The following is a 23,749-nucleotide window of genomic DNA, read 5'->3' as shown; positions in this document are numbered from 1 at the left end:
TAGAATAGCCAAAACAATTCTAGGCAAAAAAGATAACATGGGAGTGATCTCGATGCCGAACTTCAAACTCTACTATAGAGCCATAAGAACAAAGAGAGCATGGTACTGGCACAAAAACAGACCCGAAGACCAATGGAATAGAAGATCCAGAAATAAAACCACATGCCTACAGTCAGCTGATATTTGACAAAGGAGCCAAAGACATACAGTGGAAGAAACAGCCTCTTCAACTACTGATGCTGGGAAAACTAGAAGGCCACATGCAGAAAACTAAAAATGGACCCTAGCCTATCACCATGCACCAACGTCAACTCAAAATGGATTAAAGAGCTCAACATCAAACCTGAATCTCTGAAACTACTGCAGGACAGAGTAGGAGAGACACCTGAACTTACAGGCACAGGCAGGAACTTCCTGAACAGAGTCCCAGGGTCACAACAAATTGGAGAGAGACTTGACAAATGGGACTACCTTAAATAAAAAGTTTCTGCACAGCTAAAGCTATAGCAACCAAGCTAGAAAGACAACCAACTGGGCTGGGAAGGTAGCTCAGTGGTAGAGCGCTTGCCTTGCATGCATGAGGCCCTGGGTTCGATTCCTCAGCACCACATAAGCAAAAAGAAAAGCCGGAAGTGGTGCTGTGGCTCAAGTGGTAGAGCGCTAGCCTTGAGCTGAAGAGCTGAGGGACAGCGCCCAGGCCCAGAGTTCAGGCCCCACGACCGGACCCAAAAAAAAAAAAAAAAGACAACCAACTAACTGGGAAAAAATATTTACCAACAATATATCAGACAAGGAGTTAATATCCACTATATACAGGGAACTCAAGAAACTAATCCCTCCCAAACCTAACAAACCAATTACTAAATGGGCAAGAGAACTAAAGAGAGACTTCTCAGAAAAAGAGATAAAAATGGCAAAGCAACAAATGAGGAAATGTTCACCATCCCTGGTTGTGAAGGAAATGCAAATAAAGACAACCCTGAGATACTACCTTACCCCAGTCAGAATGGCCCACATCCTCAAGTCAGCCAAGGACAAATGCTGGAGGGGATACAGAGAAAGAGGAACCCTATTACACTGCTAGTGGGAATGTACACTTATACAACCACTTTGAAAAGCAGTCTGGAGGGTCCTCAGAAAACTAAATATTGACCTCCCTTATGACCCAGTCATACCACTTGTAGACATCTATCCTGAGCAACAGGAACCAGGATAGAAGGACACATGCACCTCTATGTTTATTGCAGCACTGTTCACAATAGCTAGGATATGGAAACAACCCAGATGTCCCACCACAGATGAATGGATCCAAAAACTGTGGTATCTATACACAATGGAATATTATGCAGCCATTAGAAAGGACAAAATAGTGGCATTTTCAGGGAAATGGATGGAGCTAGAAGGAATCATGTTGAGCGTGGTAAGCCAAAAGCAAAGAGACAAACAGCACATGGTCTCCCTGATAAGTGGATGTTAAATCCAAAATGTTAGGTGATACGACAAAACTAACAGGACTTAAGAAACAAAGGACTTCCATTCATCTGGTCGAATCACTACTAAATAACCCCATGCTGATGATCACATATATAGTATATATGTACACACCAGAGGGAAACCAGGAAGACGACACAGAACTAGAGGGAATCAGGGGAAAACATACAACAATGGGACCCATCAGCTGTACTGGACATTGACCAAAATGAACTAAGCAACTCAATGGCAGCGATGGGAGGGAGGGAACAAGTGGGAAGGAGGGAACAGCTGATGCTATGCAAAACAACAGAAATGTACATATCACCCAATGTGGAAGAAATAACTGTATTGCAAAGCTCATAGAACTCACAAATGTTATAGAGCACGATAGACAATTTGCCCCATGAAAGTTAGAATGTGTTTGTGACTTTAACTGAGCATCACTATCCCACAATACTGTGAAATTTGGGGAATTATGTAACCACTTAATCACAATAAATAATTTGAAAAAATGTAAAAAATACATAGTTGTGTTTTTATTTTGGAAGATTTTTATTTTTCTATAACCATAGACTTATTGTACGTTATCTATTTCCTAATCTAATTTAGGATATTCAAGTACACAGAACGTGCCAAGCTAGTGGCTCCTGTTCTGGTTTTCTGTCATTACTCTAAAGAGATACAGTTAATGTTGACTCTGAAAATGTAGCTCAATGCTGTGAGTAATGTTGGCATTTTTGCCAGGTTCAGTCAGTACATTTCTTCTTAATGTTATGGTCTTTTCCCCCAGTTAAACAGCTTCATTTTTAAGCCAAGTTTGAAAAACATATTAAATATAAAGTGCTATTCTCTGTAAGTACCCTTGCCAAAATACTATCATACACATAACATAATAACCTCTGGTGTTATGAACTTCTTTATCCTATATATAGTTGTCAAGGCCTGAAATGAAAACACTCAAGTTGATCCAACAGTGCAAGATGATTTTATGTTGTTTAGCTCTAATCCTTACTGTATTTATGCCTGACTTCTCTAAGTCATAATAGCATCCCTTGTATGCATCTTTTCAACAAACCTTTGATGCCCCTTACAAAACTTAGCACTGTCAGGCAGATCAGGAACACAATGCAAGGTTATATTTTGCGATGTTAAAAGACTTAAGTCCAAGAAACCAAATTTTGAAGCTGTCAGAAACAGCTCTCTTATTAACTAGCTGGTGACCTTAGCTAAATAGATGCCCTCATCTTCGAATTGAAAACTGTGCTCTGACCCTAGCTTGCAACATTATTATATGAGAAAATGTTGTATATAAATTTCTGTAAACACTTTGAAAGCTGGGTCATTACATAAAATGTAATCAACTGAAGGCCCATATTAGCTCTGTGAGGTGTAGTGACATGGCCTTTAAGATGTCTATAAAAGCAGGGGTTTTTTGTTCCTGTATAATTTCTTCAAAAAACTTCATACTTTTGTATTTGAAGTTTTCATATGTGATGGAATTGTTTTTTCTGTAAGGAGACAAATAATTAAGTTCAATTTGTTTTAGCCTCCTAGCTTTACATTTGAGAAAATTTAAATATTTAGGATTAACCCATCAACTATGAAATTAATTATGAATCTGCTTCTTTATTCCAAGCACCCACAATGCATGTTCTCTGTCCCCCCTCATGCTAACCCTATCTTAACTACAAAACTTTTCAGAAAGTCACCTTATTCTAAGCATTTTTTTTTAAATCTGTGCTGCCTCCTCTGTTTTTTTACAAGAGATACATATCTCAGACCTAAAGATAAAATATATACGTGCAAGGTCCAGTCTGACCTCCGCCCCCCCATACCCCTAGGGGAAAAAAAGAGGATGGGGATGTAGCACACTCGTAGCGCACTCAGCACTTACAGTAGCATGTGTGATGTCCTGGGATCAGTCCTCAGCACTGAAAATAAAAGGATAAATCTCTGGGATGTATCTTTCAGAAGGTAGAACTGCTTAATTCTCCGAGATCTATCTACAGCACTGCAAAAAGTAATGATAGTAATCATCTCCCGCCAACAGTTTGAATGTATTTAATTCCACTGAACTACATACTAGATAATAATTGCTAAAAGATAAATTTCAAATATATGTGCATGTATGTGTGTATTGTATTTACATATACATTTTTACATGAATAATTACCTTCTAAAATCCACTTCCCTAAAGGTTAATCTATTACCCTCTAGCAGGGGAGGAGAGATGGGGGAGGTTGACTGGAAACAGATCAGGGCTTTTGCTTACCACGAAGGCTTCAGACGGCCAGCAGTTGAAGCCTTCAGTCTTATACACCTGCTCTTTTGTGATGCTCTACACTTAGAATCCACTTAGCACCCGCACCTTGTTGTGGCAAGACTACAAGTTCCTCCCTATTAGGGAGCCCTGAGCACTTATATCAGCATTTCTGTGGCATATATCCCCTCAGGTGACTCATATCTACACATCTTCAGAGAATAGAGGCCAAGAGTTGGGACCTGGGGTAGAAGCAACTGTTCTTTCTGAGCCATCAGCTCCCTTTGCTAGGGTAGGTCCCTAAATAGTCAAGCATATTATCCCTGGGAGGCCAATTTCTACACTCTATTATCTATTTCTTCCTAAAGGTGCCTCATCCCCATCCCTACCCCTACCCCGATTCAGAGGCTTTGTCAGTCTATACAAAAGGAACTTGAAGCGAAAGAAAAATTATATGAGCAACATTCCAGAAGCTGGTATAAGACAAATCACCCTGAAGTATGAAATTTTTCTAAACTAATTTATCTCCCAAGTCAGTTGTAACACACCTGCAGATTACACCCTACAGTGTCCTCCAGGAGCCCTCTTCATTTGGGACTTAATGTTGGCCCTGCTAGGCTGAGGTAGAGAAAACTGCCTTTGTAGTTTTTAAATACTTCAGAACCTTTTACACAGAAGCCAGGAGTGAGACATGCATGTTTTCTGTATTTATTCTGTGTAGCATTAGGTTCTCTTCATTTAGTAAAGTATCTACCAATATTGACATCTGTGGTGGCAAGCTTCCAGTATCTTTTCCAAGATAAACCTCTGGCTATAAAGTAACGTGCTCGTAGCAGTTAGGCACTCTACAAGTCACCCAGTGGTAAGCAGTCTTTTCAAACAATTCTACATCTGCCTCAGTCTTTTTAACAGGATTTCAGTTCCATACTTTCTTGTCAGATACGGTTCTCACGGATTTCTAAATGTAAAGTAACTTTCCTGTTCACTAGTAATCATTTAAAATTGGTCTTTTAATAGATAGTCAGGGCAATTACTACTAATTACTGTAATTTTAAAGCATTCCTCAAGCTCTCAATTCAAAGGGTATTTATTTTTAGTGCCAAAAGTTGAGAGAAACTGTACTTGGCACTGAGGGATGGGTATTCTACAGAGGCCGCTGTCTCTCCTGCCCCAGGGAGCTACTTCTAGCCACTTCCTGTCTAATGGAGGGTGAGTGACAGATAAGCAGCGCCACACAGCTGAGTTGCCTGATTGGAGCCGAGAGTGGTATGTTTAGAAAGGCTTCCAGTAGGTTCCCCTGCAAAAAAAATGTGGAGGTGACTGTGAAAAACATGACCATAGGGCCTCACCCCTCAAGGTAAGATGAGAAGGTGGAAAGCCTGGTTTGCTGTAACTGCTCCCATGCTCAGGGAGAACAAGTCTAAGGCTTTCCTGTCAACTGGATTGTGGCATCCATGCTCCAGAATGAATATGTTGAAACACTCATAAGCACTAATGTGACTGTATGTGGCAATAGTGCTTATAAAGAGCTAATAAAGGTTAAAAGATAACGAGGTAGTCCCTAGATCTATAAACATTAGCATCCTTTCCAGAAAAAAAAGACATCAAGGGGTTTTAGGGAATTTATCTAACATATGCAAAGTCCTGGCTTAATGAGAAAAAGAAAAGAATTGTAAGATAACACACAAGAGTGATTTGCACCTTATAATCCTAGCTAAGTCCGGAGGCTGAGATCTAAAGGTCATAGTGTAAAGTCAGGGAAAGTCCCCGAGACTCTTACCTCCCATTAACTACCAAAAAAAAACAGAGGTGGAACTGTGGTTCAGGTAATTAATTGAATGCTAGGTGTAGCAAAAGAAGCTCAAGGGCTTTAAGTTCAAGTTCCAGGGCCCAGCACACAGACACACAGACACAGACACACACACACAAAGATAATACACAGGAGTTCCTACTCTTCCTCTCTCCCCTGCCCCTCCTATGTGAAGACTCAGTAAGTAGCAAGAGAGCAGAGCCCTGACCAAAAACCAAATTATCCTGTACTTAGGATTTAGACTTTCCAGCCTCTAGAACTAGTTAAGAAATTGCTGCTGTCTAATCTGTGGTATTTTGTATGGCAGCCTGAAAGGTATAGTTTTAGCCAGAATCTCAGTAAAAGCTTTCTATATCCCCTATCTGTTCTCAGGAACTAGGGTGTGAATTAAACCCAGATTTCATGATAAACTCTGTTTGGCTGAATTGAGATTTTTTTTAATCTCGGTACAAGGAAAAAGCTTTAAAAAAAAATTGACAGTCACAGAAAGAAGTAGGGCATGAACATTTTTGCAGTTGAGGAAATAATCAGTTAGGCTGTAGCAGAAAGAAGCATATGTGTTGTCACTCTAGAGCTGAGTCTGCACAACTAGAATTGCTGCTTCTCTACATTACAACAACATTCTGCTTCTGATTCCACAGTAGCTTCTGCTACAAATTGTACTTTTAAAAGTAAGTTTTGTGGCTGGATGCTAGTGGTTCACATCTGTTATCCTAGCTACTCAGGAGGCTGAGATCTGAGAATCTTAAGACTCTGATCTCCAATTACCTATCAAAAAGCAGAAGTGGAGGTATGGCTCATGTGGTAGATTGTTAGCCTTGTGCAAGAAAGCTCAGTGAATGCCCAGGCCCTTAGTTCAAGCCCAAGGATTAACACCAAAAAAAGAAAAAGAAAGATTGGATTTCATGAATCTCTGAATTTGGAGCTGACCCTAGCTCTCCCCTCAGTTTTTCCCTGTGAATTGAATTACCATCCAAAATTCTCTTAAGCTGTCATTCTAAGCTTTTACCATACAGCTATGGCCATAAGTCATCCACAGAAATACTGAACTTTTGGTTGACTATATTCCAAATCATGTTTTTCGCCATCCACTGCTGTTTTCAGACAGTATTAATAGTTACTAACACATTTAAAGCAAAATAAAACTTGCTAAACATATTACTGTCTCATATATATCAGTATTGGGATTTTAAGCCAAGCCCCCTCATCCTAAATTCTTATATGTAAAAGTCGAAGATGACTTCAAGAGGAAAATGGCAAGAAGTCATAAAGTTTGAATATAGTCTGTACAAATAAAGACAAAAAATAAATGACTTTATTCCATTATTAATGAAGATAAAAATATTCCACATTTCCTTCTCACAGTGTGATAGAAATATTTAGTCACACTTTTGTAAACAAAATAATATGTCAAGAATGAATGTAGTGGCGCAGTGGCTTAAGTGGTAGAGTGCTTTCCTTGAGCTGAAGAGCTGAGGGAAGCACTCAGGACCAGAGTTCAAGCCCCACGACCAACAAAAGCAAAAACAAAACAATATTACTTGTAACTTTCTTTGGCTGGGGAGTTGGCTCAGTGATAGAGTGTTTGTCTGGCATACATGAGGCCCTGGGTCCAATTCGTCAACACCACATAAGCAGAAAAAAGCCGGAAGTGGTGCTGTAGCTCAAGTGGTAGAGCGCTTGCCTTGAGCTGAAGAGCTGAGGGACAGAGCCCAGGCCCAGGCCCCAGGACCAACAAAAAAAAGAATGAATGTGACCTTTCAAAAAAATTCAAAGAAGCATAGTTTCTGTGCAGTTTCCCATTACAGATCATTGTCACCAGGTTCAGCCTTGTCTGTATTCCAGTACACTGGTAGCCATACCATAGGACCTTTGTTTTGGTTGTTGATGTTTAACCTAGCATTGATGTGAATAAGCAAAAGCAAATCTTAACACTAACCATCCTGAACTGGACACTCTGGACATTTGTTTGTTTCTGAAGGACATGAGGATGTGTGTGTGATATGTATATATAATATATATTCATATGTGTGTAATTTATTTTAGGTTTTGTTTTGCGGGGGATTGAGCCCAGGGCCTACTTCAACCATGTGCCTGGCCCTTTTATATTTTTATGTTGTTTTTTTTAGATAAGGTCTGCTTGAATAGCTAGCATTATAGGTATGTACTACCACACACACTGTATACTCATTTTATCAATCATTAATAGTAGTTATTTGGATTTTTTTAGGTATACAGAGGCTTTTTTGAAAGCTATACTAAGAAGTGAACTTAGTAAAATTGCAGGCTATAAAATCAAGATTGTTCTATACAGATTTTTTTCTATACAGATCACAACCTACCAAAAAAGGAAAAAAAAAAAAACCATTTTCAATAGCAGCAAAACTACTTAGAAACAAATTTAACCAAGGAGATGAAAGAGTTATCTACTAGGAGCAATAAAACATGAATGAAAGAACTTGAAGGGAATAAAATAAATGAAGCAGTGTTCCAGACACATGGATCCAAAGAGTAATATTGTCTAAGTGTCCATATTGCAAAGTAGTACCTTTGAACCAGATGTTTATCTCTGAAGGTGCACATATAGACAGATACTTAGAGGAGGTTTGGGACAATTAAAAAAACACGTGCAGCCCAGTTAGAATCCTAACTACTGAATAGGTTGAGATTCAGAGGATCAAGGTTCAAAGCCAGCCAAGGAGAAAAGGCTTTGAGACTCTTATCTACAAAATAACCAGTCAACCTAGAGACAGGACTCAAGTGATATGTGACTTAGCAAGTTGAAGAACACAAGCCCTTAAATTCAAAACTTGGTAAGGAATTTATTTAAAAAAAAAATCACAGATGATCTCCACAGCTTACAAATAACAAAAGCATTAAGAAAAAGTTAGGTATGTCATACAAATACATAAAATATATGTAGCCAATAGTCCATTTTGCTATTTACTACTATAAAGAAATCTATCATAAAAAGTATGAAAAAGTATGTCTGTGTATGAGAGAGAGAGAGAGGATAGCATAATGAAACTGAGCAAATATTATTTTTAAAAGAAATAAGGGAGCCAGGTGCCAGTGGCTCACAACTGGAATCCTAGATCCTTAGAAGGCTGAAATGGGCAGGACAGTCCATGATACTCTTATCTCCAAGTAACCATCAAATAAAAAACTGGAAATAGAACTGTGGCTCAAGTGGTAGAGTGCCACCCTTGTGAGAAAATGCTAAGGGAAAGCCCCCAAGCCCTGAGTTCAAGGCCCAGTACCAGCACAAGGAATATATTACAAAAGGTGATCTTGTTCAGTGTACATTATTTGCATCTTTGGAATTAATACAGTATAACCCCTTTTACTGTTTGCATGCCAATAAAAAGGATAGTTATAAAAAATGAATGTTACATATATGCACACTAACACTACTAAGACTTCTACATGGCACCACTGTCAGTCAGAAAATTTAAAGAAACAAAATAATGCATCCCTGAATGAAATTAACTTGTATAAACTGTAGTACTATAATAATTTACACAGCCATTTCCTGTTCTTGTGATAGTGAGCTCTCAAGTACTGCATCACTTAAAATGCTGTGGGATGCTTGTCCACATGAGCAGGCCGTCTCTCCAGTAGAGTGTGTCCTCAGTAAAAAGTGACTTTGGGGTCACCATGGATAAAATACAGAGTAATCACTGTTTGTTGTTGGTAAGGCAGCATTTTTGGCAAGGGTCAAGTGTATAATAGATTTAATGCAGTTCAGCTGATCTTGACGGAGCACTAAGAAGACACATGAGGAAAGAATAATCTCTTCAATAAAGTGTTAGGAAATCTGAATTTCCCACCATGCAGAGCAAAAATGTGTACTTACCCTGTGCCATACACAGACGAACTCAAGGCAAATGAAAATGTAAGAAGAAAATAGGAGAAGTTTCTTTACATTAGCTTTAGCAGTGACTTCCTGTATATCCCACTAGAAATCAGACCACCAAAGCAAAATTAAACATGGCTTCATCAAACTAAAAAACTTATGCATAACAAAGTAAACAGTCAACAAAAATTATAAGGATAGAAATATTTTGCAAACCATATATTTAATAAGAGGACAGTATCCAAGATATATTTTTAAGTCAGATAACTGTAGCAAGAAAGCATATAACCTGCCAACCATGGTGGTAGATGCCAACAATTCCCATGCTTGGACATAGGCAGGAGGATTGAGAGTTCAATGCCAGTCTGTGCTATGAAAAGATGAAATATATGGAGAAAAATAAGCAGTAGCTACCAGAACAGGGGAGAGAGGACAGACATGAAGAAATACAGTCAAAGGAGGCAAGGTAGCAAATATATCTAATGAACAAGATTTTAAAAGTCTAATGTACGACAAGTAGTTTTATTAGGATTCTGGGTTAATGACAATTATAGCTGCACTTAAAGAGGGATGAGTAACATGAAATGATGTATAAAATTGTTTGTTTCACTCTACTAACATATTTTATAAGATATTTCATACCTTTAATATATATACTACAGTTTATTTTAGTCAGGACTACCTCAAAAATAACATGAAAAGAAAGCTTGTTACAGGCTGAGACATGGCCCAAATACTAACAGTGCCTATCTAACAGGCTCTGAATTCAAATCCTAGTACTGCCAAGAGGAGGAAAGTAAGAAGGGAGAGACAGAGCAGAATTGTTGATACGGCATCAGGGTTAAAATCCTTGTGGTTTTAGATTTGGGATAAAAATGACTATTATATGCATTGATCAAGTTTATTTGGTGCTACAGAGTCACCCTTTATATAGTTATGGTTAGAATTGCATGGCGGTGTGTGTGTGTGTGTGTGTGTGTGTGTGTGTTGGTTTTGCTTGATGTCACACAATTATAATCCCAACACCTGTGAGACTGAGGTGGGAAGGTTGAGAATTCTAGGTCAGCCCAGGCTACACAGCAAGACTGTCTCAAAAAAAAATAAATCATACACTTTTTGCTATGTATATTTCAGAAATTTAGCATTTCTTTTCCTATCCTATCAAAAGGGAGAAATTTAGTCATTCATTTATTAATGGTAGTTCTGGGGAGATGAACTCAGGGCCTTGGCACTTGTTAGTGCTGTACCACTTGAACCTATCTCTAGCCCTTTTTGCTGTAGGTATTTTTAAGGATGGACTATGTCCTCCTACTTCCTTACTTAGCTGTGATGACAGGTGCCCATCTTTTATTGATTGAGATGTGGTCTTGCTAACTTTATGCCAGTGCTGGTCTCAACCTGTGATCCTCCCAATCTTAGTCTCCCCAGTAACTAGGACTATAAGCATAAGCCACAATAATGAGCCATGGGAATTTTACATTAACTTATAAAAATCCTACACAGTTTTAAAGCAAATGCTAGCATTCTGTGGTTCTAAACTAATGCTCACATAATTAATATACTCTGTAGAATTACTCCTCTCTTTACTTATTAATAATATAACCCATACATTTGAGACTTAATTTCCCATTTTCTCGCTTTGACATATAAGGAGTATAGCAGATATGTCTCTTTAACGTTTCCCAACAGCAATGTCTCCCTTATTAGCAAGTTGCTCTGTTACTTTTATTTTCTATGCCCTTGTCCAAAAACCAGGTTTAACTAGTGTTCTTGGAGTTTATGGAGTTCTGACAAAGTCTATTACAAAAATCAATCTAGCCTTTTATTTTTCCAGTCTTTTCATCAGTACACCAGGTTAGCCTAAGACTAAGAGAAGCTTGTCAAAGGCCTGTCTTACTGCATTTCTCACTGTTGTTCTCTAGGGTGATGTCCCTTGAAGGTCATATTAGAGATCCTTTTGTCAAAGACATGTCTACAGTAGTAGCTGAACAAGGGTAGGTCTTGCCTAATGCAATATGTCTGCCAAAATCATTAATAGCTTCATGCCCTAACAAATCAAGTGGCCAAAATATTTCACCATGACTTTAAGTTAGTCTCAGTAGTGTCTGGTTTGCATACTCTTCCATCCTCGAAAGTACATTGCTTAATATCTAAAAGTCTTTTGAGACAGGATGAAAGCTCATATAAGTACATACGTTCCACTTTTATTATATTCCTCCAGGCATATTTAGTGTTATTTACATACTTTTTTTCACTTCACAGATAATGTGAAAGCAGTTCTGGTAAGTGAATCCAGACTGTGGTGTTATCCTGATATCAAACACCCTCCAAGAAAAGGGGTTTGAAGGTGTCAGTCTATCGGCAGAGTTCCTGTAAAATCGGTTGTGCTCATGGTTTGCTTAGAGACTTAATCTAACTTGTGGTAAATTGGGGGTGATGACAGAAGGATGAGGAAATGCCAATTCTGAATAATGCAGTTTCTTAGGCACCCATCAGCTAGGAACTCCCTTTTCAGTATGGACTTCCTAACATGCCTGTTTCAAAACGACTCCACTAAAATCCACTCATCTAAATATTATTTGTGAACCACTTCAAACATGAAAACCAAGTTTCATAGACATCCCCATTCCCTTGATTCATTTTATTATCATCTAAGAAATTCCAATGAGGTCCACCAAGTAAGTCACAGGAAAAGTAATGTCTCAACACAAGTGTAATGTGATGATTTGCTGTGGATAAGGGCAGAGCTCTTTAGACCTTAGTTTTGGCAGATTAAAATAACAAGCTAATGAAATTAACATTTAATTCTTACATTATCCCTAGAGAAAGACTCATTTTTGTTTTAGTTTATAACTTCATTACAAGTTGAGGTTTGGCTTGTTAGTGGAATCATGTGCCTTGTAAAGGGTCCAAGTGCCATTTGATTAAGCATTTAACATCACTCCTGGGGCAAACAATCTCAAAGAGCCATTGGGCCTGGAAGGCATTACGCATCCTAATTTTTCTGCCTTGTACCTGTCACCACCATCACACACACACACACACACACACACACACACAATACATACTGTCCTTCTTTCTCTCTCCCTCTCCCTTCCCCTCACCTCCCCTAAGGGCCTTTTTGTGTCAAAAAGATAGTTAAGAGATTTGAACTTAGTGAAAATGAAAATTAGATTTAAATTACTAAGCTAATTTTCATTTCCTATTTTAATCAAAATTTACATACTTGCTTCCAAAAATAGAAACTAGTCAAGGCAGCCCTATCTGCCATGACCAGTTTATATGTCTTTTCTTTCCTTCTCTTTCATCCTTCTTTCCTTTCTTCCTTTTTTCCTTTCATTTTTCAATGTTGAGTCCAGTTCAAAGATTGAGAGTTGGGATGTGGTTCAGTGATACCATGCCAGCCTAATATAAATGTATCCCTGTGTTTGATCCCCAGCACTAGTGTGTGTGTGTGTGTGTGTGTGTGTGTGTGTGTGTGTGTGTTTCATTCCTAAGAACAACCATATGTGTGTCTGTAAAGAAGAAATCAGGAAAATCTTTTAGAACAACTGATACTTCTTTTACAAGTAAAAAGACAATTGTTTGTGCAGGTGTAAATGTGTTCTCATTCATAGCCTCTTCCTCCCTCCTCAGAAAATACAGTTCTACATATATAATCACTATGCAAATCTAGTCAGCATATTTACACCAGAAACAAATGTAGCCAATTATAGAAAAAATGGGTGGAGATGTTTTAAGCATTCATTAAATCTCTCAGGACCAGAGGTTGAATTAAACTTCATAAGGCTGCTATAAAAATAACTATTTTAGAATTTAAATATGATTTTGTAATTGGATGCATTTACTGCATTCAATTTTTCCACCAAAATTCAGCCTCCAAAAATATTCCAAGTGCATTTAGGGACCTGTGACTATGCCCACCTTACAAGCATTTAAAAACTAGGGCCTTAACCTGTCTTATTCCTACAGTGGCTTTTGCATTTCCTAAAAAAAATCTGGCTCAAACCTAGCTATATCCTAGCTACTCAGGAAGCTGAGATCTGAGGATCCTCGTTCGAAGCCAGACTAGACAGGAAGGTCTATGAGACTCTTATCTCCAGTTAACCACCAAAAAGCTGGTGGTGGCACTCAAGTGGTAGAGCACTCTCCTTGAGCAAAAGAAATTCAGGAACAGCACCCAAGCCCTGAGTTCAGGCTCCAGGACTCACACACACACACACACGCACGCACGCACGCACGCACTCAAAAAGGATCTGTGAAGGGGGTAAGGTATAGGTTAATGGGAAAGGAAAGAGCCTAGCATCACAGTGGAAGGCCCCTAGATTCATGTTGTCAATCCTCAACACAAAGGAAAAGGGGGAAGAGGGGAAGCTGTTGCATGGTTTGCTCACTTGAATAAATATCAGGCTGTTTTATTATGAGTTCTAGCCCCTATAAGTGGCTGTGGGAATGGTCCTTCCCACTGTTGGGATCATCTGCATGATCCCAAATATGAGGCCAGGTTTCTGTAACACACTTTCCCATCTTTAACAACGTATAAGAAAGAATTAAAGTAATATAATATAGACATTAAAACATGATTTTAGCCAGTGCCAGTGGCTCATACCTACACAGAGGCTGAGATCTGAGGATTGCAGTTTGAAGCCCAAGCAGGAAAGTCCATGAGACTCCTTATGTCCAGTTAAATGTCAAAAGCCAGAAGTGGACCTGTGGTTCAAGTGGTAGAGTGCTAACCTTGGCCAAAAGAGCTCAGGGATGCAGCCCAGTCCCTAAGTTCAAGCCCCAGTACCAGCAGACACACACACACACATACACACACACTCATTTTAAATCTATCTAGGAGACTGAGGTAGGAGGGGTGTAAGTACAGGCCAGTCAGAAATAATACAGGAAAAGAAAAGGAAGGGAAAAGAGTGAAGGGGAGAGGAGGACTGGAAAGGGAATAGGGTCAAACTGGCAAGAAGACTGACAAGCAGGCCAGGCACCGGTGGCTCACGCCGTAATCCTAGCTACTCAGAAGGCTGAGATCTGAGGATCATGGTTCAAAGCCAGCCGGGCAGGAAAAACTTGTGAGACTCCTATCTCCAATAAACCACCAGAAGACTGGAAGTGGCGCTATAGCTCAAGTGGTAGAGCTCTCGCCTTGAGCTTGAAGAGCTGAGGGACAGCGCCCAGGCCCACCGTTCAAGCCCCATGACCAACAACAACAACAAAAAAGACTGACAAGCAGAGTTAGGAAAAATAAGGCCAGTGAACTCTATTCACTTCATGATACCCAGAAAACGCTACTCATTTCATCATAAGCAGTGGGTTTGCCTCTGATACCTCATTTTCTACTAGAAGCAAAATAGAAAGCAGTTAACAGTTTACTGCCTATGATATATTATGGTTTGTTTAGACATAGTTCTTTACCTGGCACTAGGGGACATAGTAAGAGTTTGAATCCTAGAAATAGAACTGTCCTCTTGGTTGAGGTCTGGGAAGAAGCAGTATATATGAAGTTTGCTTGGGTGGTAGGACAAATTGCTCATGGAGTTAATTCAAGATTAGTTAATTCAAGTAGACAAGTTTAGATAGAATGTCTGTAAAGCAGGAGAACACTGAAAACTAAGTTCAAGAATCTTTATAAGAACTGAAACCTTCAGACACTAAAAGAAAACAATTGCAAGAGGTTTGAGAAAATCATATTGTCTGCTTTATGTGTAAAGCATAGATAGATAATAAACTCCCAGAAGTAAAGCCATCCCCGACATAATGCATATTACCGTACCCAGCAGTGGCTTGGAGAGTCACTGAACTAAGTTCCTCTCACCAATGGGCTTGATTACTCATTAATTTACTTAATAGTTAACACTTTCTCCATGGTCATCTGTGGAGCCCCAGACAGTCTTACTCATTTTGTGGTATCACACTGAGAAGTGCTGCTTACTCCTAAGGAGAGGTGAGAGTTGGCAAGCTTAGAGGGATTAGTAAGTGCCCTCTTTGGTTGGTTCCAGCTTTAATAGAAGATTCCGTAACTTATCTTTAGATGAGAGGAAAAGGACAAGGGCTCAGTCCCAACACCCACACCATCCGTGGACAGCCATTCTTCCATGTGGAGAGCATCCATGTACCTCCCTAGCTCCTTGACCAGATTTCCAATAGTCAGGAGTAGGCAGGGTAATCTAGAAAACTAACCCCACTGAGGCTCGTGTCCAGCTGTGGCTCTGAGCCAAGGTGTTTATATCTCTGGGCTCAAGTCCAGACTCCCCAATGCGGTAGAAATGACTTGGATATGTGTGATGGTGTCTAGGTCATGGCTGTTGTGTGCATACCCCTCTCACAAACACCTCCTGCCTAGCTCGTGACCACTGAAGAGGAGGGTGAGAAGACAAGGCTATATGGAAGTGAGTTTGGTACATTAGAATTTTAGTTTACAGTGGGTAACTATACTTGATGACTGTGAACTTAAAAAAGTATTTTTGGGGGGCTGGGGAATGTGGCTTAATGGTAGAGTGCTTGCCTAGCATGCATGAAGCCCTGGGTTTGATTCCTCAGTCCCACCTAAACAGAAAAGGCCAGAAGTGAGCTGTGGTTCAAGTGGTAGAGTGCTAGCCTTGAACAAAAAAAAGCTCATGGATAGTGTTTAGGCCCTAAGTTCAAGCCCCGGGACTGGAAAAAAATTGTTTTTAAGAAAATTGTACATTTGCAAATGTTAGGTTATTGTTATTTTTATTCTACCAAAGGCAGAAGGAGATGAAGAGAGAATCAGGATACTCTGTCTCTTACAAATGGGGGGAGGGGACTTCAATTAAAGAACACTTATTTATTTATTTATTTATTTGTTCCTAACTGGCAGGAACAATCATTATTTAAAAGAAAATTTTAACTAGCTAACTAATGGGAATAAGCTAAATAGACATAAACTGTTTACTCTTTAAAGTTTAGCATTCATTGGGCTAGGATTTTATCACAGTGGTAAAATGTGTTTGATCTTCAGCATCAAAATAAAATTTAGCATCCATAGATACTAACAAATACTAGTAAAGATGTAGAAAACTAGAACATTTATGCATTGCTAGTAAGAATGTAACATAATGCATTCACTTTGAACAACACTTTGACCATTCTCATACTGTTAAGCCAGGTTTTTTTTAAAGTAGCTTAACCAGTTCCCAGCTATTTTATACTTACCTCCAGTATTGCCAGTTTAAATCTTCATTCTCTGTAACAGCTGGTGCTTGGCTGTGTTGAGAGAGCCCGTAAATGTTCCCTCAGAGCAGGTGGTAAGGGGCTGAGGGTCACCGCTGATGTGTGGTATTAATCAAGGGTAAAGGGATTGCCTGGGCCATCCAGACTTCTCCCCCATAGAGATCTCTTCCACCACCCTGGCTTCCCCAGCCCACAGGCTGCTCAGGTTCTCAGTCAAGTGTGGACTTAAGAGCAGAAGAGCAGGGAAGGTTGTGGTGGGGACCAGGAGAGAGGCTTACTGAGAATCCTGACAGAAGGTATCCTGAAGGCACAGATGAAGGACTCTGGGGACAGGTTATATGAATGGAATGTCTTCTGTGCTGCAGTGACATTCCCCGCCAGAGCAGCAGCTTTTTGTCCTGAGCAAAGGACCAGCTTTCTTGACACCCTTGCCTCTCAAAAAGAGAAGAGGGATGGTTACGTACTGACTGACTCCTGACTCTGCTTCCCTTGCAGCCGACCCTCTGGTGGGCAGCATTGCCACACAGTACATGACCAACAGAGCGGAGCACGACCGGATGGCCAGACAGTGGACCAAGCGGTACGCCACATAGGGGCCTGCTCACTGAGCCCCGCCGGCCCTGTGCAAGCACACTCACCAAGTGCATCAGTATCCCTGCCCACCCCTCCACACCTCCGTTCTTGTTTTCCTATTTTTATTAAATTTTGAACTGTTTTGAGATGGTATGTTGTTTCCTTCCTCTCCTCCCTCTTTTTCCCCTTTTCTCTCTCCCTCCTTCTTTTCGCCCTAGTTTTCTTCCCTTTTTGATTTCTGTTAACTTGAAAGATTTGAGATATTTTTCCCCATCTCAGTGTGGATGGGAACCTTTGTTTTCAGTGCAAACAATGTTGAATCTGTAATAGTAAGAGCTTTCTTACAAAGCTTTGTATTACTGTGTGTCATTTTGGTTTTTGTTGTTTGTTTTATTTTGATTGTTTTCTTTTACGTGATCTTTGGGAAAACACATTCAAAATTATATCTCGTTTCTACTTAAATGTAGTGCTTAGGGTTAATTTTTTGTACTGAAGTCTTTATCGGTGGGTGCATGCTACTGGGAACAAGTTTTTGTACAAAAGCTTCAATCAGAATCACTGTGCATTACTGAGACCCTGTTTATCACTAGCCTTCTGTCCCCATGCAGAAGACTGTTGGATTGAACAAAATAATATGTATTTTGATTTACTTAAAGTGCTTGTAAATTTCTTAGGGACCTGCCACTTTGGACTGTGGATCGGTTGATGTGCACTTGTATTATTAAAGCACTCAATAAATCACTGTGGCTGATAAATGCACCTCTGGCACCCAGGCAGTTGCTTTGTGTCCTGGTGACCTGCATAGCCCTGCAGTGAGGCTTGCCTTAACTAATTCAATTGCAGTGTCCAGGGTCGTTTTCATCTTAGACTGCTAAAGTTTCTTTATAGTCGAGTTGCTTAGCATGTGAAATATCTCCAGCTGTCAATAGCCTGATGATTTTGCGGTTGTTTCAATGGATCGCTATCATTATCGCTGACATCTTTGCTCTTTCAACCTTCTTTACTCAGCAGCTAAAATATGACTCCACAAATAGCCTTTAACTTAAAGTGCAGCCTGAGCTGATTCCTGTACTTAACCACTTGCATGCTTGTTTCTCTCCTTTTTCCTCTTAAAATTTTCATAGTGATTGTCATATGTTTTGTGGGTGTGGAGAATGATACTGGGATTTGAACTCAAGCCTTTTTGCTTGCTAAGCAGGAACTCTACCTCTAACTCCTTTTTAACTGGTTATTTTTGAGACAAAAGTCTTATTTTATGCCCCAAATGGTAAATGTCAATCTTTTATTATGCTTTCCTGTTCTGCTGAGATGAGAGGTGTGTACAACTGCCTCCAGCCATTGTGCTTCTCCCCACTGTAGCTTGGGAAGGTTGGGATGAGAGGCATCTGCCACTATACCCAACCACTGATTGGACAGAGGACAGAGTCTCACTAACTTTTCTGTTTTGATGTTTGTTTGTTTTTTTAATTTTTTGGCCTGGGCTGGGCTTTCTTCAATCCCACAATCTTCACCTTTCCAAGTCTCTATATTTGAAGAGGCTAGGGTAACAGACTCTAGCCACTAAGCTCACTGATTTTGGTGACAGAAACAAATGCATCTGTACCAGTCATGATGTCCTATTCTATAACAGGGTATCTGCCTGGCTTGATCATCAGACAGCTTCCTTGTGCAGGCATTGGAGTGGAGGAAACAGACAGCTTGCTAATGCATGGTCAGACTCTTTGGGTTCTTAGCGTACTGGAAACATCTGACACCATCAGGAAGCCCACCCTACAATTTGAACTCCAATTAAGTAACTACTAAGTAATCCTGTTAATGACTTACATTTGTAAATCATTCATTTTGGAATATTTCACATCTTAAATATCTGCTTTAAGAAATGAAGTTTTGTTGATTTTAATGGGTTAAAAATGAATCCTCTAAGCCAAGCACCAGTGACTCACATTTGTAATCCTAGCTACTAATTAGACTGAGATCTGAAGATAGTGGTGCGAAGCCAGTTTGGGCAAGTCCATGAGACTCTGTGTCCAGCTAATCACCAAAGAGCCAGAAGTGAAGCTGTGGTGCAAGTGGTAGAGCACTAGCCTTATATGAAAGAAGCTCAGGGACAAGCCCAGGCTATGAGTTGAAGCCTCAGGACCAATACAACACCTGCACACACATAAATAAAGGAATCCTAAAGAAAATATATGCTAGATTTAAACCAGAAGTGCCTGGGGGAATTTTTTATAGTGATTTTCCCATTTTATTTGAAAATGGATTCCAGCATATCAGAATTCTGTAGTCTCTGTTGAAGTTAGTCAATTCTATAATTGTGTAACAAAAGGGATCACACAGTACATAAATGAGCGCCATAAGTTTGTTCCAGTAAAACATTACCAAAGCATGGCTGGGAAGGTGACTCACTGGTAGAATGCTTACCTTGCAGGCATGAGGCCCTGGGTTTGATAACTTAGCACCACATAAGCAGAAAAAGCCAGAAGTGGCACTGTGGCTCAAGTGGTAGAGCACTTGCCTTGAGCTGAAGAGCTGAGGGACAGAGCCCAGGCCCAGAGTTCAGGCCCCACAATCGACAAAATTAAAAAAGAAATAAAAACCTTACAAAAGCAGCAGTGGGCAGATTTCACTCCTGGGTGTGTTTTCCAGACCCTGATACAAACCACATGAAATGCATGCAATTAGTATAAGATTAATATTTTAATAGTATAAGATTAATATTTTAATTATCAGAATGTATTATAGATTATAGACTATTTCTTCACAAAAGTTATTTTTGCTTAGTTTTTAAAACATCCCTAAAAGCATTTAACCTCTATAAAATAAAATTTTGTCAGCTTTTTTTATTAACTTTTAACCAATTATAACAGACTCAGGATACTAACATCAACTTTTATGGACAATATTTAAATGTAGTTTGCTTTGTTTTTTTAAGTAGCAAGTCCAAAAAAGAATGTGTTACTGTTCCTAGGAATATGAATGTCATGCTCTCTTTTATTTTTAAGTTTTAGCAAGGATTTATTTTAATATAACAGGGTTAGTGAGAGAAATGGAGGAGAGAGACATATCCTGTTCTCCATGCAGGAACTAGAAGTTAAAGACTCCAAATTATCTCTTCTAGAATCTGTATAAAGACTGGGTTATGATAGGTTTTAATCTTTGCTTTGGTACTGCCTGGTGGCTCTAGAGAACTTAAGCTGGCTGATACCTGGCATTCTATATACCAACAGATATTTAAAGTGTCTAAAACAGTAGAGGGTGGGGATTAAGTCCTTTGGGCACATATTTTAAATAGTTTTTCAAATATATTTCACTCCACATCTGTTAGACTTCATGTTATTTAAATATGTATATTATTTAGGAACCAGAGAGTGAAATTCTAGCATGAAAACCTGAAACAAATGTGTTTGCCTTACTATGAGGCATTTTGTGTTTTACGCCAATCTGTAGTATTATGAAGAGGCTGCAAAACTTCTCTGTCTTTATGAACTATAACTGCTCTATGACAAATGATGTACCCTGCTCCAAAATGCAAAAGCTAGTGAAATTCCAGAGAGAGACAACAAACTTCTAGAGAGCCTATAAAGCCTAGATTCAAGATAAAATGATAATTTTACTTGAAATTCATAATCATAGCAAGCAATATACATTCCACCAGGTTTTCAAAAATGCTTGTAAAATAAGATTTAGAAATAGTTTGACAGAAAGCTTGAGTACTTGTTCTAAAAATTAGGGAGATAACATTTCTAAATTCAGGAGTGATTTTGGACCCTAATATTACTGCTTTCTACACCAAATATTCCTAGTTATTCCTAGTTATTAGTATTTTGTAGTTTTGAGTTAAGTAAAATGTTGGCAGATCCTTGACTGACACAAGACTACAGGTCATGGTAAAACTCGTTTGAGGGCTGGGAATGGAGCTTAGTAGTAGAGTGTTTGCCTAGCATGCATGAAGCCCTGGGTTCAATTCCTCAGTACCACATACACTGAAAAGGCCAGAAGTGGCTCTGTGGCTCAAGTGGTAGAGTGCTAGCCTTGAACAAAAGAAGCTCAGAACAGTGGCCAGGCCCTGAGTTCAAGCCTCCCCTCCAAAAATAAAGAAAAAGTAATTTGAGATATTTATTGATCTTAAATCTTTCATAAAGTCATGACCTTAATTTGTCAACAAACTGCAATGAACGTAACTTTTTGTTTTTCCCAGGAATCCACCAAGAAACGCAGTGGTAGAATTAATCATTGCTTCTTATTCAAAAAGTAGGCCCTGCCAAGGTTTGTGTCAGGCTTTGAACGTGAAGCGTTTCTCCAGAGCTTCTGCGCTGCATCCTCCGGCAGGTTCCCACCCAGCGTCTCCTCCATGACTATGGCTCTCAGCATTTAGCCCTTTTCACTCATGCCCTGGTTCTTTGTTCATTTGTAGACACAGAGTCTCACTACATAGCTCAGGCTGGCCTCTCAGTTTTCCTGCCTAGCCTCCCAAGTGCTGATATTACAGGCATCACCACACCTGGCTCATTCCCAGATTCTAAAGGTCAATGAGGGGCTTAAACCTACTGTTAAACAAGACTTACCATGGGTATGCCTCTCTGTGAATAGATGATTTTCTGTGAATGGATGATCTTTTGAGAAGCTTTTTTAAAAGAAACCTTCCTGAGTTTTCAAACCCTCTTACTCATGAGAACCACACAGAAAATGGGAGTGGTACTGTAAACATTGGTCTCTCTTACCTCCTGATAAACCCACATAGTCAAGATGGGGGCCAACCAAACTCCTCTAGAACACCCAGACTCATGGCACTGATTACAGAAAAAAATCTTGCTCACTAACCTAGGCAACCTTTGGAGCCATGAAACACATCTAATTCCACTTTCAGATTATCCCCTCCTCTGCTCAACAGTTTTCTCTCATCTTTTTTTTTTTTTAAATTAGATGAGAGGTTAGAGTTTACCATGTTAAGCACATCCTGTATTAGAAGCCCATATAGACCTCCTGAGAAATTGGGTCAAGCCCAGCAACAGAAAAGCAGCTGATGCTTTATCCTTGGTGCCTCTAAACAGGTGAGAAACAGCAAAGAATTGTTCATCCCCACCGTGAGGAACATCAGGGTATCAAGAGGTCACAGTCCAAGGACAATCACCTCTGGACTAAAATTGCCAACAAGTAAGATGATAACATTTTTCATTGTCTGCTCATTCTCTAGCTTGAAACTCCTGTCAGACAAAGAAGTAAATGGAGATGGTCACCAGTATGAACTTTGACAGCTGTCATCTCCAACTTGCAGGCTTTCTTCACCACCAAACAGCCCTCACGTGCTGATCTGAAAACTCAGGGCAGCTTATGAACAGTTACTAGAAGCATGAAAAACTCCAGAAGCTGGCATGAAGCCCTCAGAGACCCCCATTTGCTTTAGCAATATAGGAGGAAATTTAATTCAAGCATGACTACACATTTTTTCCTTAGATGTAAAACATATGTCCACATTAAAGAATTCCCCACATTCCCATATGTTCTTAGTGGTGGGTAATAAAATACCAGGATGTACTCATCAGTCCAGATTTGGGCTGCTGGAGTTTGAGGAATTGGTAATGTGTATTTACTACATAAATTTTTTTATAGTTGAATGTGAGAACAAATTAACTTTATATAAAAATTAGTGTGATACATGTTAAAAATAAATTTATATGAAGAGGTTGCCTTGCTCAGTACTACAAAATATCCCCCCTCCTAAAAAAAGTACTTGAAGGCAATTTTTAACTAACTTGTTTTGTGAATTGGGAGGTCAAGGAGTAATTTTGTAAGTCAGCATTAATGGAAAATGAAAATACGCACTAGCTAAGAAAAATATAATTCTATCAGTGGTAATGTTACCAATTATGGCAAGAGATTGCAAGGGTACCTTTCATTTAGAGAAAATGTTTAAGGAGCTATAAGTCCTTCTGAGACAATTGATAAATAATCCCTAGTATCTATGTTCCTGTTCTTTGTTTACAAGTAGAATTGTTGGAGTTGTAACTAAGCCTATGGCCACCCAGCTAGGAACTAAATCTCAATACCCTCTGGGGTAGACTGCTTACTAAATAATCCCAATTCTCACTTCTTCCTAATGCCTACATCCTTGTCAGTTTCTCCCATGAGTAAGAGTAGTCTTTTCCCCACCCTTGGGTTGGACTGCTGGTGACCTGTTCTGCCAGCCTTGGCTTCCAGAACTTTCTTAATCTCCAGCTGTGGTCCCCCACACTGAGAGAAAACACCACACCATCCTGCTAGAAGATGCATGGCTGTGTGGAGAAGAACCAAGAGGATCGTGGACCAACCAATCCCCAAGTGTGAGGAGCCTGGCTAAGATAGAGCCAATGTCCAGGGTGTGGCAGGTGACATTTGAGTATGTCTGCCTAGCCACAGCTGGGTAAACTGGCCACCTGATTCTTACACTTGTTAGCAGTAGTGAGGGCTATTGATTTCAGCCACTGAGTTTAAAGGCATTAGATACACAAAGATAAGTATCTGATGCACTTCCTTATAGCCAGGCATTGCCATATGACGGGAGCAAATTCCAAAACTTACCTGCAAAGGGAGCTGCTCAGTTCCC

At 39.6% G+C, this 23,749-nt stretch overlaps 1 protein-coding gene across 1 annotated transcript in view; it reads left to right on the top strand.

The window, feature by feature from the left end:
• The window catches only part of Ube2e2 (ubiquitin-conjugating enzyme E2E 2), a 248,404-nt gene extending 230,479 nt beyond the window's left edge, over positions 1-17,925 (top strand). The window contains exon 5 of the mRNA XM_013010609.1: positions 17,089-17,925. Coding sequence (XP_012866063.1) covers positions 17,089-17,186 — 98 coding nt within the window. The 3' untranslated portion in view covers positions 17,187-17,925. The remainder of the gene's footprint in view (positions 1-17,088) is intronic.
• The last annotated feature ends 5,824 nt before the right edge of the window (positions 17,926-23,749 follow it).

Source organism: Dipodomys ordii, unplaced genomic scaffold (assembly GCF_000151885.1).
Source record: "Dipodomys ordii isolate 6190 unplaced genomic scaffold, Dord_2.0 Scaffold12, whole genome shotgun sequence".
In the NCBI taxonomy this organism is placed as follows: domain Eukaryota; kingdom Metazoa; phylum Chordata; class Mammalia; order Rodentia; family Heteromyidae; genus Dipodomys; species Dipodomys ordii.
The sequence above is the reverse complement of the archived record's forward strand: the minus strand, read 5'-3'. Positions and strand labels throughout refer to the sequence as shown.